The following is a 14,792-nucleotide window of genomic DNA, read 5'->3' as shown; positions in this document are numbered from 1 at the left end:
ACACACACACGCACACACACACACACACACACACACACACACACACACGCACGCACACACATTACGTCAAATGTATGAGGGTTTACTGAGAGGTAGGCCTGGCACTGGAGACGATGGTCATTTTCTCTGACTCAATCCTGAACAATCTCAAGAGCAGGCTTAGTGGGTAAAAGGCGAACAAATGAAAGTATTACTCAACCATGACATCTTATCTATGTCAAATTTGGGACATGTGTGCCTGTCTGTATGTTGGACATTATTCAGCTCTAACCAACTCAGTGACCCTCATACAAACTGATTCACACAGAACACACTGTTGAGGACACGCAGACAATGTATCTAAAGACCTTTTGGATTTTTCACACAAAGATGTTTTTCATTTTAGGGAAAGAATGGGTTGAATGAGAGAATGGATGATTTTAAATAGGGCTGCAACTGTTTTCACTTATTTTTTCTTCAAATGTCTTGTATTGTCCAACCAGTAGTCCAAAGCAAAAAGATACTCAGCTAACTATTACATGAAACAAATAAAAGCAGGGAACACAAAAATGATAGAAATGTTTAATCAGTGATTATTAGCTGACAAAGACTTTTCCATCGATTGACTTGTTATATAGTTTAATCTCAAATACAGCCTCAAATTTCTTCACACTCAATCAGAATCTTTTCTCTCTCTCCCTTTTAATTTATTCTTTAAGTGCCATTTGCACCCCTTAACTGAAATGACAATAAAGTTAACTTAATCTTATGTTGAGGCACATTGATGGGTTTAGAGCCATCAAACACAGTCTTCCAAATAGTGGTGGTATGACAGCTTAGCAGACCTCCCACCTTACACCCTGACACCTGCCTGTGTATCTGCACATGTAGGGGGTAGATAGGTATCATCTTAACTCCCAAACATAACCCAGAGCTCTCTGGAATGTGGAGCTATAAGAGGAGGTCTTAACAGTTTTTTTTATGGTCTTTCTCTTTATCAAATCCCTTTTGTTTAACATGTGCTTTTGTTAGCTTAACACTGTTTGGGTTTCTCATGTGGCCCACCAGTGATGTTTTGCAGTCATTATTTCTGATGAGATGTCTTGACTTTGGATGGCTGTTGGGGGTTCATTAAGATGAGGTGAATCATTCCTGAGGCATGCATGGCTGCACTTAAACAGAAATAGTTGTCAGGGAAGAGAAGCTAGAAAGTATAAAATAGAGCTGTCTGACACTCTAGGATGTATCAGTGGTAGTTCCTGTGTCTGTGTGTATTATCATGTCTAAGATGGAATTGAAAAAGTGAGGACAAGAGTTTCTTCTTACACTGGAAGAAAGGCTGTTTAGTCATGGTGGCAGCTGCTGTCGTGGTGCAAGATGAGTAAGATGTTGTCATGTGCAGCAGTCTGGTCCACTATGTTTGATTCCCCCAATTCCCATCACATTCCAACTATCTTTTCTCCATTATTTTTTATCTAGCTGACTACTGGGCCCGTGACACTGCAAAACTCTTTACCCTTAGGAAAACAAACTATCTAATATCTTAACTGCTCATGGTAGGATTAGCTGCATCCATAAAAGTATTCTCACGATCACACAGTTGACTGCAACCTGGTATGAATGATAAAATGTTTGGCTGAGTTGGAACCAACACATAAATAGGCCTATGGCCTAAAGTGTTTCCACATGTAGAGGTGGCCAATGTCTTGGCAAAACATATAGGCCATGTTTAGCATGTTATTATGCAGTTTAGTGTTAGCAGGTAAGGGTGCACTGGTTTGTTATTCACTGATATGCCAGTAGCTTTATGGCTACATATGGCTAATGCTGTTGCCACAGTGGTAACATGACACTGGTATTGTAATAATAATTTTGTAAAAGTTTGACATCAGTTGATGGTGTTAACATATTGTTACATGGAAATTCAGCTGATCATCAAGAGAATATCAGCTCAGTATCTTCTCTGACTCACTGTCCCACCAACCAACGCAGCTCTCTCCAGAGATATGCTGCTAGCTTTTAAAACTTTTCAAAACTACTGATGAAATTTTGTAGGAAAGGAGGCACTTGCAGCACATTTGACCCATTACTAAGAGCATTGTGGAACTGTGATTATAAAATATACACAATTTACTGCATCAAACAACAAACTCAATTGATCAGCACAAAGGAAAATTAGTATGTTGTGTTTCTGTGCATCCAGCACTCTTGTTATGGCTGGCAGTCTGTTGTATTTGTGGCCACTCAGATGTCTACTTCCCTGCCTGTTTGTCTGGTTCTTGCAGTGCTATCAGCTTGCTACACTGTATTTATAGGCAAAATACTTCCACAGAGATAGTTCTAATTTAAGTGTGTACATAACAAGGTAGATATGAGGGGTGGGGGCAGTGATGTGTGTGTGTGTGTGTGGGGGGGGCTTTTCACACAGGTTCTGCAGCTAAATGTTAGTCATTTGAGCCAAGCTTTTTCTTCGCCAACACCATCATTATAATTATATGTAAGCAGCAGGCACATTGGAAGTGCTGTTGTTGTGACACCCAGTTTAATGTTGATCCCCCTCACTCTGTCTTCTCTAAATGTTACATTCTCCTCTCTATTTTCCAATCTTTCTCCTCAGCCTGTGTTTCCACATGTCTCACTTTCATGGATATGCCATGGCTGACAGTGTTGGGTGGAATGTGGCTCAAAGTTCAGTTTTTAAATAGCATCCTAGTCTGAATCAGCCGCTCCTAATAAGGCAGAGGGCAGGGACACTGGCCCTGAAATATCAGCAACCACTTCACTGAGAACAAAACCTTTTCTTGCTTGGATAGTGAAGAATGAATGGTGATAGCTACAATATGTTAGTACAAACAAGATGTTGTACAGCAAACAAGATGCCGTACATATAGACTCTGCAGAACTGTTTTTAATCAGTCTGAGGTCAAAATGATGTGGCAACATGTTTAACTGTAGGTGGTCTAGCTTGAGTTGCAGGTGTTTGTACTTAACACTTATCTTATCTAAGGTCAGCTGAGGCTATTGTGTGAAATCTGCCACTGGTAATGTTTAAAAAAATAAAATAAAAGAACAGGTGATGACAATGCCACCAGAAATGAGGTGTTTAGTTTCTGTCACATACCTATGACAAATAACCCTCAGCATTCAATGTTAGACACCTGGTACCACATTTGAAGGTCATTTATGTTCCTTCAGGATCCTTGTGGGTGCACCGCAGGCAGCAGGGCGGGGCCAGTTGCGGGGGAGTCGACCAGGAGCCTTGTTCAGGTGTCCAATCACACCAGAGGAATATGACTGTGAGAGGGTGGATATTGATGGAGAAGGTGAGTGCACTGTGGTAGAGCTGGAATGATTAGTCAACTAATTAATTAGCAGCAACAATTTGCTGCTTGTTCACAGACAGCTAGTTAGTAGACTCTCTGTGCTTTATTTTCTTGAATTTTCTAGACATATTTGACAACTTTTATCTTCCATGTCTGATTATTTTATAAGATCAAAATAAGCTTTTCTAGATTCATCCTGTTGCTTCAAGGTTAAGTGGTTGTGAATTACACTTCTGTATTCAAAGCTTCTAACTAATGCTGTCATTAAAATACTTAAAATACTTACTAAATTTTGCTTATACTTGGTAATATACATTGCATCAGATAAAGGTTAAGCAAGAACAACTCCATGCAATGACAAAGAGCTGTTTCACTACTGTAGCTCAGATCCTAATTGGTTTACAGTATGGAAAAAATTTATCACTGCAATGTCCTTCTGTGTTTTCCCTCAGTGAGCCTGAAAAGAGAAAGCAAAGACAACCAGTGGCTGGGAGTCACTGTCAAGAGTCAGGGGATTGGAGGAAAGGTGGTGGTAAGTATAGACTATGTCCTGTAAATTTATCAGTGCTGGACACTGCAGGAAATCTTCCTTGTCTTTGAAAATAAAAATGTTGTTGTCCTCCTGACTCGGTTATGTTTTCAGCTTTGTTGAGATCTTCTTTTAAAAGACAACGGCCAGCTGATAGCTAAGACACCTTTAGAAACCTCTTTCTTTTCTTAAGAAAATTAAATTATAAAAATTACTACTGAATGGCATTTCCTGACTCTCACCAGACATGTGCTCACCTGTATGAGCTCAGGCAACGCGTAAGTCAGCCTTCAGAGACTCGTGACCCCATTGGACGCTGCTACGTCCTTAGTGAGGATCTGACAGAGCGAGATGATCTGGATGGAGGAGAATGGAAGTTCTGCGAGGGCCGGCCACAGGGACATGAGCAGTTTGGCTTCTGTCAGCAGGGCCTGTCTGTCAGCTTCACCCCAGACAACAACTTCATTCTGTTTGGGGCCCCTGGAACATACAACTGGAAAGGTAAGGTGCCTTACTGAGCTGTAGGAGGCGGGATCACAGAAACAAGGCTGCAAAATGGCTGTTAAACAGATATGTGACTTCCTATGGAGAGATTTTTACCAGCTGTTTCAATGCTGCGTTCGATTTCTACTCATAAGCCGTAACTCCGGACTTCGCATCTGTTAAAAGCCGAGATGGATGTGTTCTATTTGCCACAACATAAGACAGCTCGTTTGTAACATTATTCAGTCATTGTTGTTATAGCAACATTGAAATCGGTTACAAGCTGCACCAGTTGATAAACAACACATTACGTTGTATTTCACACCTAACAAGACCACAGCTCTATGCCTGTAGGCAGCAGCAAGAGAGTATTGTGTATACAGTTTACTAAGTTGGACACATTAAAGACAAAAGCACTAAAAACAGGCAAAAACTAAAGCTTTTATTTACAGTCAATGCTCTGGGCAGCCATCTTAGTTTGTGAAGTCGGCGTCCTCTGCAGATGACCGAGTTGATAAGTTGGAATTCCAATTTCAGGTGGTGTTTGATTGGTCACTTATGTCTTCTGAAGTACAAGTATAAATCAAACACAGCACAAGCTGCATTAATTAATTTATTACTTGGGGCCAGCAACAAGCAAACAAGCACAGTTTCTTGTCTCCTAATCCAGGATCTTCAGGATCTTCAATTAAATGTGAGCTATAGAAGAGAGCCCAGCCAACTGTCTGATTAAAACAGTATGATTAATAGGACAATACTGTATGTGATTAAAAAATCTAATTGATTTATAAACCAATCCAGTGATTGGACACAGACATTATGCAGAGCAGTGGTGAGCACTTAATCAAAGAGAGCACTGAGATTTATAAGGTGCAGCAGAGGTTTGATTTGTTTTGTACTGTCATTGTCTTGCTCATGAGATCAGTGCTGTGCTACATGCAGAATAGTCATAATTCATACAATTTATTGTAATACACTTTTTGTTACGTTTTTTTTTTACTGGATATTGTTTAATAGAACTTTTTCTCTTTCCACCGTGTCCTCCACACTGACCGTGTTTTTACATTTATAAACAATGTGAAAAATGAAAAATTAGCTGTGACAGGAGGTGAGACAGCTTGGCCAAAAAAACAAGAAAAAAATCTTAGTTTAAGTTTAATTTGGCATTCTCTTTGCAAAGTAGCAGTTTGATTGACATCCAACATTGTATTGTGCCATTTCCTGTTGGTAAAGTACATTGTTGTATGTTCACTACTAAAACAGTAAACTATTATGATTGGTGAGTAGTACCGTATTAGTACACGTGTATCTATACATGCATATGATATGAATGTATTCTGATGTCTGTCTATTCTGTGTGTGAAAGTGTGCCAGTGTTTTCTTGTTACTTTGCTGTGGGCCTCACCTACTTCCATTCCAGGTGAGATTCGTGTCCAGCTCCTAAACCAGACTCTGCTTGACCTTGGTTTCTATGATGACGGACCCTACGAGGTGGCAGATCAGAAACAACTTAATGCCCAGCTCATCCCTGTGCCCTACCACAGTTACCTGGGTAGGATTCGCCCTCCCTGCTCACTGCTGCTTGTGCACAGGAGAGAAAGAGAGGGTCAGGGGAGGGAGACACCAGGGCTCAGACTGAACCCCAACATGGTTGCCATAGCCACAGAAGCTAGTAACCGTAGCAGATTGTCCCTAACTGGGCATTCCCCGTGGATTATTTCTGGATGAGCCTATATCACTGTGTATGACTCACAACACCCTGAATGTGACTCACGCTCATTTTTTGAACATTTTCCATGTGAATGTGGTTGGAGAGTGATGAAAAATGTCTGAGCTTATTATGGCCTGACATGAATTGTTATCCCGCCAGTATTTGCTTGGGCCCTTTCCCTTGCTTGGCTGAATAAGGGAAATATTTGCAAAACTTTTCAAAACTCTTAAGAGCGTGGTGTACAACGAGTCAGGGTACAGTCTGAGCCTGAAATGTCTTCTCTCCACCAGGCACCCAGTGGTTTTGCAGGAAAAAAACCCACTGCAGCACCACGAAGAACAAAACCCAATCAATCGCAGCCTGTCTCACCTGCACCTCCCTCTCCCTCTCCCCTTTTTTCCTCTCTTTTCACTCTTTTTCCCCTCACCATTTCATCACCCCATCACTCCCTCCCCACACTTGTGCTCCTGTCTCTCTCTTTCTGTCTTCCTTTTCCTGTCTTGGGCCATAGGGCTCTTGTTCATGGCTAGTCCCATTGAAGATGCGCTGCTGTACAAAACTCTGGAACCCTCCAGCCGACCCACCCCGTTTGAGGATGTAGCTCATAATAGCTACTTAGGTTTGTAGGCGTGAGGTGTTTTTGTTTGGTCCGGACTCGGGCTTGGGCTTGTAGTGGAAGTAGTCCTTCTTTGTCTAAATCCTTTTTTGCTAATTCCACGTCGTGTCTATATGTAGATATATATAGATTTAGTGTGCAATCTATGTACCACATGAGACTGTATCACCTTTACTGTTATAAAGAGACAGCCATCCAAATTTAATTTCATTGTAATTTAATTATTTTTAATTCAATTTTTTTCTGTTTATTTTTTCAATTTTTTATAAAGCCCATGTTTATTTTTTACTTTCTGCTACTTCTTACTTTCTACTGTTTGACAATGGCAAGGGCATGGTTGTCTCTTTGAGTAGCAGCAAGGTGTTTGTCTGTTCTGTCTGTAGATATCTGTCATCTGTAGTGTGTCAAATCAGTCTGCATGTGTGTGTCGGTACAAAGCTTTCCAGGTGGTGGTGGTTTTCTTGTGAATTGTCATAGTTTTACTTTACTAAACCTTTTCACTGTTTAACTAAGAGTCTACAGGCATATGGCAGCTCCAAGAGGCTGTAGTGAGCTCAATGCCAGCATGAGCATGTTGGCTAAATTATAAACAAAACTAAGGCTCATGAGAAAGAATGTCTTTAATTTTGCAGGTATTCTGTCATAAACTGAAACATTTGACACATTAAAATTTTGGCTTGGTGATGGCACTAGATGTAAAGCTGAGTGTTGACCAAAGTTCCTGAGGGGAACATGAAATTGAGTATGAACTGAGTATGAATCCATTTTATAGTTGTCGACACATTCTATTCAAAACCTCATGGCGACACTAGTGGAAAAGTCAGAGGATCACATATGTCTATACAAAATTATGTTCCGGTCCATGTTGTTGGTGTGAAGTTATTTTCACATAAAAACTTTGATCTGCTGTTGGCACTACGGGAAAAGTCTGGGAATCACCAAAATCAATAGGAGTCATCCTCTGTGGACCATGAATGTCCAACAGTTGAAATATTTCTCAACCAAAATGGTGGACAGAGTTTCTTTCTCCCTTTCTCTCTCTTTTCTTTTTTTCTTTTTTTTTTGAAGAAGAAAATAACGTGACTGTGATACTGTTATGACTCTATTGGTATTTAGTGTGTAACGACCCATAGTCTGCTTAACAGGACCAATTTATTGCTGTTGTGGGTTTCCAGTTATTACTTCTCACTAAGCATATGGGTCTGCCAGAGATCTCTTCATTCACATACCTCAAAGCCTGCTTACCCTCCTGCTCTCCATATTGAGCCGTCTCCTTGACAACACTAATTCCCCCATGACCTTTTAGCCTTCATTTATTACTCACATGCTTCCATTGATCCTAATCAGATGATATGCCACACCTATGCATGCTTATTAAAATGATGAGACAGCGTTGCAGCTATTTCACAGGATTCTAGCTGCTTTCTATATTATGGGTGAATACATACATTACATTCGAAGGAACAGTGTCTTGTTGAATAACAAACATCATCATCAAACATACATCCCTTTTGCCTCTATCAAGGCCAGGCCAGGCTTGATGCAACATTCACCTGGAGCAAACAGTGTTAAGGTTGTTCAAGTTGAAACAAATTCCTGTTATTTATTACATATACTGCTTATGTTCAAAAAAATATTTATGTTCATTATCTTTAGTCCTGACTCCATCTTGTTAATTTGTCCAAATTTAAAGAAACAATGGAACAATGGAAACAATTTAAAGAACAACAACAAAAAATCTTTAATTTGTTTTTAACTGCTTGGAAGCATTGATGGGATTAAACAAAAAATTTAATTCATTAAACAAAAATCATAATTGCAAAAAGATATTGATATGTATTGACTGAAATTATGTATCATACGTCTAATGTATGGTATGTCATGTAATGCAGTGTAATGTAATGTAATATGTTGGTTAATGAACTGAATTTAAACAAAACAGTTCAAATTTGAGGGCTATTGTCATGATAAAATAGAATACAGAACTGCACAACAGACACACTATGTGTAATCAATCAAGTGAAAGACAATAATACAATATGGAATAGATTAAAACAAAACAGACAATATCCTTAAAAAAGAACCTATACTATACTTACAACAGAGATGTGCAGTCAGAATATGTATAATACTGTGAGCAACTATCACTGTAATATGGAAAATTATTTGCCAGGCCTCTAGAAGCAGTAGGAGAAAACTTTCCTTTCCCCATTTAGTTTTATAGAGACAGCCTTGTAGCAAGCCTGTGCATTAACAGTCGTCCCGTGTGGAAAAAGCAGCACCTTTGTCTCCGTCAGTTGGTCTTTACGGGACTTGCGATGCAGACTGTTGCATTCCACACCTGCCACCCTGGAGCTGCACACTGTTTGTCTCTGTTGGTGTCTCCCTCTGCATGTTTATTCAGGTCTAACAAATGTGTCCTGATCCAGATTGCTCCCCTTTACACCCTCTGCATGTCTTTTAACTGGTAAAGCAAAGGCATGTTTTTGCTTCAGTTAAGGTGAAACGTTTAATATGATGTGCTGCTTTTCACAGCTTGCTAACAAAATTTCAACACCATCTGTTTTGAAGCAAAGACACTCACACACACACATACCCCTCCCCTCTGCACTTGTTCACTCCTTCATTCTACCTGATTTATATTCATCTTCACATTCCTACACACACACACACACACAGACACACATACACACATGCACATGTACACAATGCGCAGTCACACAAGGGAGGAGTTACTTTAGGCTATAAATCTGATTAACGTCCACCCACTATGTTTACACACTGCCTTCACTCGAGGCTACTGATACAGAGCAGCAGCATCATGAATCTCATGAGACATTAGGCGAAGCCCCATACATCTCCTGTTAATGTCACAGCCAGCTTTTCTGCTCTTACCATTGGACTCACAACCATCGCCGGCCTTCAACAGCCTTCAGATAGCAAACGCAGCACACAGGACATTTATACCCATCATGAGTTTGACGTATAATCAATAGTCACTTAAGGCACACATTTCATTAGTAAGAAGATGAGCAGAACATACTACACTGAGAGGAGATGAGCCTCTGAGCCCCACGGTCAATACTAACCCCTGACCCTTTCCTCCTCCTGCCCCCCGTCTTCTCTTCCGTCCTGTCTTCTTTGTCTTCCAGGGTTTTCAGTGGATTCGGCCATGGGGATAATGAGCCTTGGGGAGCTGACATTTGTGGCGGGTGCACCTCGGGCCAATCACACAGGGGCAGTGGTGCTGCTGAAGAAAGATAATGTGTACCGGCTGGTGCCACAGCATATTTTCTGGGGGGAGGAGCTGGCATCTTCATTTGGGTACTCGGTGGCTACGACAGATCTGAATAGGGACGGGTGAGGAGTCAGTCTGGATGATCATGAAATAGACAATGATGACCAGTAGTGGAACGAGTATTCAGATCAGTCAGGTCAAGCAGAAATACCACAATATAAAAATACTCAAATATTTTCACCAAAATGTACTTCATGTCAAAAGTAACAGTACATATATGCAGAGCAGGGGTCAGCGTTTTATTTCTATATTACTGAAGATGATGATGATGAAGATGAGTTACCATTGCAGTGTTTTATTGTAGCTGTTTGCGTCAAAGTAAGTGCTTTGAGTAGGTAGGTAATTTAAGATATGAGATCTAAAATAAATGTAGTGCAGTGAAAAGTATTGAAGTATAGAACTATAAGGCAGCTGTCTGTGTGTTTTGTCCTCAGCTGGACAGATCTGATTGTTGGAGCTCCTAATTTCTTTGACCGTAAGGCAGAGATTGGTGGGGCTGTGTATGTGTACCTAAACCCCTTCGGCCACTGGGACGATCAGGCTCGGCCCATCCGTCTCAATGGGACCTATGACTCCATGTTTGGAATGACAGTCAGCAACATTGGAGATCTGGACCAGGACGGATACGGAGGTGACGATGGCTTTTCATAAAGTTCATCACTGCCTGGCAAAACCATGGCAGTGGCTGTATGTATGTGTTTCAGAGCATATATCTCATGGCAGGATAAATATTTTGTCACTGACAGTTATGATGTAATAATTTAAATAATTACTAAATCTACATCAAGACTTTCAGACATTACTGTAAAAGCACGCAAAAGTTGTTGTTGTTGTGGGATAGTTTTGCTCAGTTTCACTTAATGAAAAAATTAATAATGAAAAAGGACTGATTCTGTTCAGTTGCTTTTGTTGCTCTTGTTTAATGGGGGATTGAAATGATTTCATTCAAATTAAGATTCATGAAATTTTACTTTCATTTTTTTATTTGCCCTATTTAAGCACTGACATGTTACTGGTTCATTTGTCTGCTGCTCTGTAAGCTGTAAATCATTTAATTGAGCGTTTATTCCTAATAATGTTCATGTTAAACGGTTTTCATTCAATGCAGATATTGCTGTCGGGGCACCATTTGATGGACACGGCAAGGTTTTCATCTACAGAGGCTCAGATGCTGGAATTGAAACTAAACCTGCTCAGGTGAGTCCTGACACTTTAGATGAAAGATGAAAGGAAGAGTAAAAATGAAAAGACTAAATTAAAGGAAGAATAGGAAAGCTAGAGATGACTGTCTGAACGAGTAACGACTGCTCAGTGTTTCTTATTCCATCAGGTGCTGGATGGACGTGACTTTGACGTGAGACGTTTTGGATACTCCATCTCAGGTGGTTTGGATATTGATAATAACCAGTACCCAGATGTTGCAGTGGGCTCTCTTAATGATTCAGTGGTTCTCTTCAGGTGAGGGCCAACTCTAAATCAAATTCCAAAATTCAAATTCTAAACAGAGATTACAGACACACGTTCACACGCGTGAATTACAAGCCTTGTCATAGAACCTTACAATCTATTTTTACCATGATTCAATCATAATTGGTCCGGCTACACATCTCTTTGGGTTTTTGCATGTCCCACAGGTCTCGTCCAGTCATCCATGTGATCAGAGATATATCTATCAACCCCAAATACATTGATCTGCAGCAAAATAACTGCAAGGGCAGAGACGGAGTCTGGTAAGAACTGATAATTTGTCAAAACATTCAGGATAAATTAAATCCAGATTTAAAACAACCGTTACTGATTTTCTTCTGCTGTAAAAAAAAAGTAACACACACAATGTCTGTCACTTTCCACTGTCTGCTGTTTTTAGCGTGGAGGTCGAGGCCTGCTTCACCTACACAGCCCACCCACAACACTACTCACCACACATTAGTAAGTCACAACCATTTGTGTTCTTCTCTCACGTGGGATTTCATGTCAACCTTTTAGTGACAGGAGTCATTTCTATTTACAGTGGAAGGTAACCTTATCTGTGGGGTAACATTAGACTTTATTTTGATGAAATCACAGCTGTGTCATCGTGTATTCCTTCAGAAGGGGGTTTCATATATGTTCAGCCCCTGGAGGGCTCTTTAAGTGCTCTCTCTCTCTGTGTGTGTCCTGACATTTCTGTTCTGCTTCATGCATCATTTTACTCCCTTCAAGCCCTGGTGGTGCACTTTGAAGCTGACACGGAGCGCAGGAAGCTGGGCCTCCCTCACCGTGTCAACTTCCTGGGCCGCAGCTCCCTGGAGCCAGAGTATACACAGACAGAAGAAGTAGAGCTGCATCGGCAGCGTCATCCTGTGTGCGTCACCGCTGTCTTCCAGCTTCACGTCAGTAATATAGATTTGTCCATGTTGTCACGTTCAAAAACATGTAGTATTTTCTGTTGTCATTCCTGTGTTTATAAAGAATAATTTGTGGTTCTTAGTCTGGTTTTAATTCTGGTAGCAATAATGGATGGAACTAATAATTCTCTAATGATAGTGAAGGTCTACCACGTGTTTTTTTTTCACATAGGAGAGCATCCGTGACAAACTGCGTCCCATTACGTTGGCAATAACCCACACTATCAAGCCTGTGCCACCACGCAGACACTCAGGTGCCAAGAGGCTGGAGAAGCTGGCGCCTGTCCTGAATGTTTCCCCCTCCAACACACTGCACTCTGAGGTCTGTAACAAACAGGAGGCAAAAGTATTTTATGGGTTTGATTAATTTTACTGCTTGCAGATTATTGTACACACAAGTTGAGCTTTATGAGTCACATTTAACTTGTCAAGGCTTATTAAGTTAAGACATGTCTTACACCAAGATGAAAAATCTGTTTTGGTTAACAACATAAACGTGGATAAACACACAAAATGAAATTTTTGTAGAAAAACTTGGTTTGATTGTGTTGTTAAAAGATGGTTACCTTGCATGCTCCTCAGTGAAATACAGTACTTTCCCAGAATCCATGATGACACCTTCAAGTATCTTGTTTCGTCAGACCAAACAGTCTAAAACTCATAGAAATTCAGCTTACTATGATATAGGACAAAGAAGCTGCCTGACAGACAGGAAACAGTCTGGCTGTTTGCTTAAAAAAATAACTTAGTTGCTATTTAATTTACAGTTTACTGACCAATCAATTAATTGACTAAATGTTTCAGCTCTAGATGCAGTCAAACTTCTTGTAAAATTAACACATTTCTGAATTTATCACATTACATAATTGAATCTTGTATTTAAAACCAATAAAGCAGATGTATCGCGTGTTGTGAGATTTGAAAGACCTGTCTCTGATTCATCCTCTTTAGGTGAACTTCCTGCGAGAAGGATGCGGCATTGACAAAATCTGCCAGAGCAACCTGAAGCTGAGCTACCAGTTTGGAACGCGACCTCTGACCTCTGACCTCTTCACCCCTCTGCCAAAGTTAGTATCCACAGAGTCCAATCTGTTGCATGGCAACCTACACTCCAACACAAACAAAGATGCATATGCAGTGCGTATATGAATGTTTACCATGGAAATAATACAGGTTTCACTGTCCGTGTTCAACTTACACTTGAACACGGACACTTAGTGAAGATATTACTGCATGGGCTCAGGAACACTTTGGAAAACTGATGTTGGAAAGCACAGCTCATTGGCAAATGATTACATTCTGTTTTTATGTGTGTTTTACACAGCATGCAAACTATTTTGGAATGCTGTGTTAATGATATCTCCAAAAATTGAGCTCTGTTTATTATTATTATGAACACTGTACATGCCCAGCCTGTGTAGCGATATGTCATTGCACAGAGCTGTAAATGCATGTTCCATCTCAAACCTTGTTGACTTTTTTCCTTTCATGTAGAGATGAGGATGATGTGCAGGTGTTCTCCTTGTCAGATCAGCGCCTGGTGGTGCTGGAGATCACCGTCACCAACATGCCCTCTGACCCCCTGCACCCTGAGGAGGACGGAGATGACGCCCATGCTGCTCAGCTGTTTATCTCCTTTCCAAGCACTCTGTCGTATGCTGGCTCTAGGATCCCACCACAGGTACTGTGCAGGTGGATCTGCATACCAGAAGTACATCTGTCTGGATTTCTGTTTTTGCTGATAGTATGTGTTTGATATTCTTACTGAATGCAGATGAGATGCCAAGCAAACGAGAACGGCTCTCAAGTTGAATGCGACCTGGGAAACCCTATGAAACGAGATACTAAGGTGAGAAAAGATAATTGTGCGATTCATTCATTCAAAGCTCAGCGGATCATCGCCACTCGCTTGTTGGCAGTGTTAAATAAGGCATATACTTTCATACATTTTGATGTTTCTGTCCTGCGGTCGGAAACAAAAGTAGCATAAATGTCACTCATCTTGCTTTTGTCATCATTAAGTGGAATTATGTGTAATTGTTTCTCTTCTTTATACTTTGTGTGTTGCTTTTACAGCTTAAGTTCTCTATCAACCTGAGCACATCTAACATCACAATTGAGACCACTGAGTTGAAAGCAGATCTCTTACTGACAACGTAAGCCCTTTGCAAGTTTTTTTTTTTCTTGACAGTGAATTGTCAGATAAGACTTTCATGAAATTATTTAACTGTGAGTATTTGACTTGTTCAGACCAAATAATCCCGTGCTCACAGTGTTTGTTCATGGTTTTGTCGACAGTATCAGTGAGCAGCCTGACCTGGCACCCATCACAGCTTTTGCTAAAGTTGTGATAGAGCTCCCTCTGTCTGTCAGTGGGTGAGTAAAACCCCCACAGTTTCTTCATCAGTGTATTAAAGTGAGTGTGGCTAGGAATGGCTGCTTTCCCCTGGGTTAGTTTACTTAGAG

At 40.6% G+C, this 14,792-nt stretch overlaps 1 protein-coding gene and 1 long non-coding RNA gene across 4 annotated transcripts in view; one reads left to right on the top strand and one right to left on the bottom strand.

The window, feature by feature from the left end:
- The window catches only part of itga7 (integrin, alpha 7), a 30,901-nt gene that overhangs the window by 10,532 nt on the left and 5,577 nt on the right, over positions 1–14,792 (top strand). For 2 of the 3 annotated variants that reach the window (XR_006842957.1, XM_046383284.1), the window contains exons 2-18: positions 3,175–3,302; positions 3,755–3,834; positions 4,077–4,332; positions 5,735–5,866; positions 9,794–10,001; positions 10,374–10,570; positions 11,048–11,136; positions 11,270–11,397; positions 11,574–11,669; positions 11,807–11,868; positions 12,142–12,311; positions 12,499–12,648; positions 13,278–13,393; positions 13,821–14,007; positions 14,101–14,175; positions 14,403–14,482; positions 14,625–14,702. Coding sequence is in view for 2 of the 3 variants with exons in the window: in XM_046383284.1 (XP_046239240.1) it covers positions 3,175–3,302; positions 3,755–3,834; positions 4,077–4,332; positions 5,735–5,866; positions 9,794–10,001; positions 10,374–10,570; positions 11,048–11,136; positions 11,270–11,397; positions 11,574–11,669; positions 11,807–11,868; positions 12,142–12,311; positions 12,499–12,648; positions 13,278–13,393; positions 13,821–14,007; positions 14,101–14,175; positions 14,403–14,482; positions 14,625–14,702 (2,232 nt within the window). In the remaining variant the exon portion in view is untranslated. Of the gene's footprint in view, positions 1–3,174; positions 3,303–3,754; positions 3,835–4,076; positions 4,333–5,734; positions 5,867–6,536; positions 6,645–9,793; positions 10,002–10,373; positions 10,571–11,047; positions 11,137–11,269; positions 11,398–11,573; positions 11,670–11,806; positions 11,869–12,141; positions 12,312–12,498; positions 12,649–13,277; positions 13,394–13,820; positions 14,008–14,100; positions 14,176–14,402; positions 14,483–14,624; positions 14,703–14,792 lie in introns of all 3 variants that reach the window. The other variant, XM_046383285.1, reaches the window with a different exon arrangement.
- LOC124056146 lies at positions 12,510–13,365 on the bottom strand. The gene is made up of 3 exons (XR_006842958.1): positions 13,254–13,365; positions 12,893–12,977; positions 12,510–12,650 (listed from the first exon to the last, which is right to left on the bottom strand). It is a non-coding gene; the product is annotated as an uncharacterized LOC124056146 (long non-coding RNA).

This window comes from Scatophagus argus, chromosome 3, assembly GCF_020382885.2.
Source record: "Scatophagus argus isolate fScaArg1 chromosome 3, fScaArg1.pri, whole genome shotgun sequence".
Lineage (NCBI taxonomy): Eukaryota > Metazoa > Chordata > Actinopteri > Scatophagidae > Scatophagus > Scatophagus argus.
Note: the sequence above shows the minus strand (reverse complement) of the source record. Positions and strands in the feature narration are given on the sequence as shown.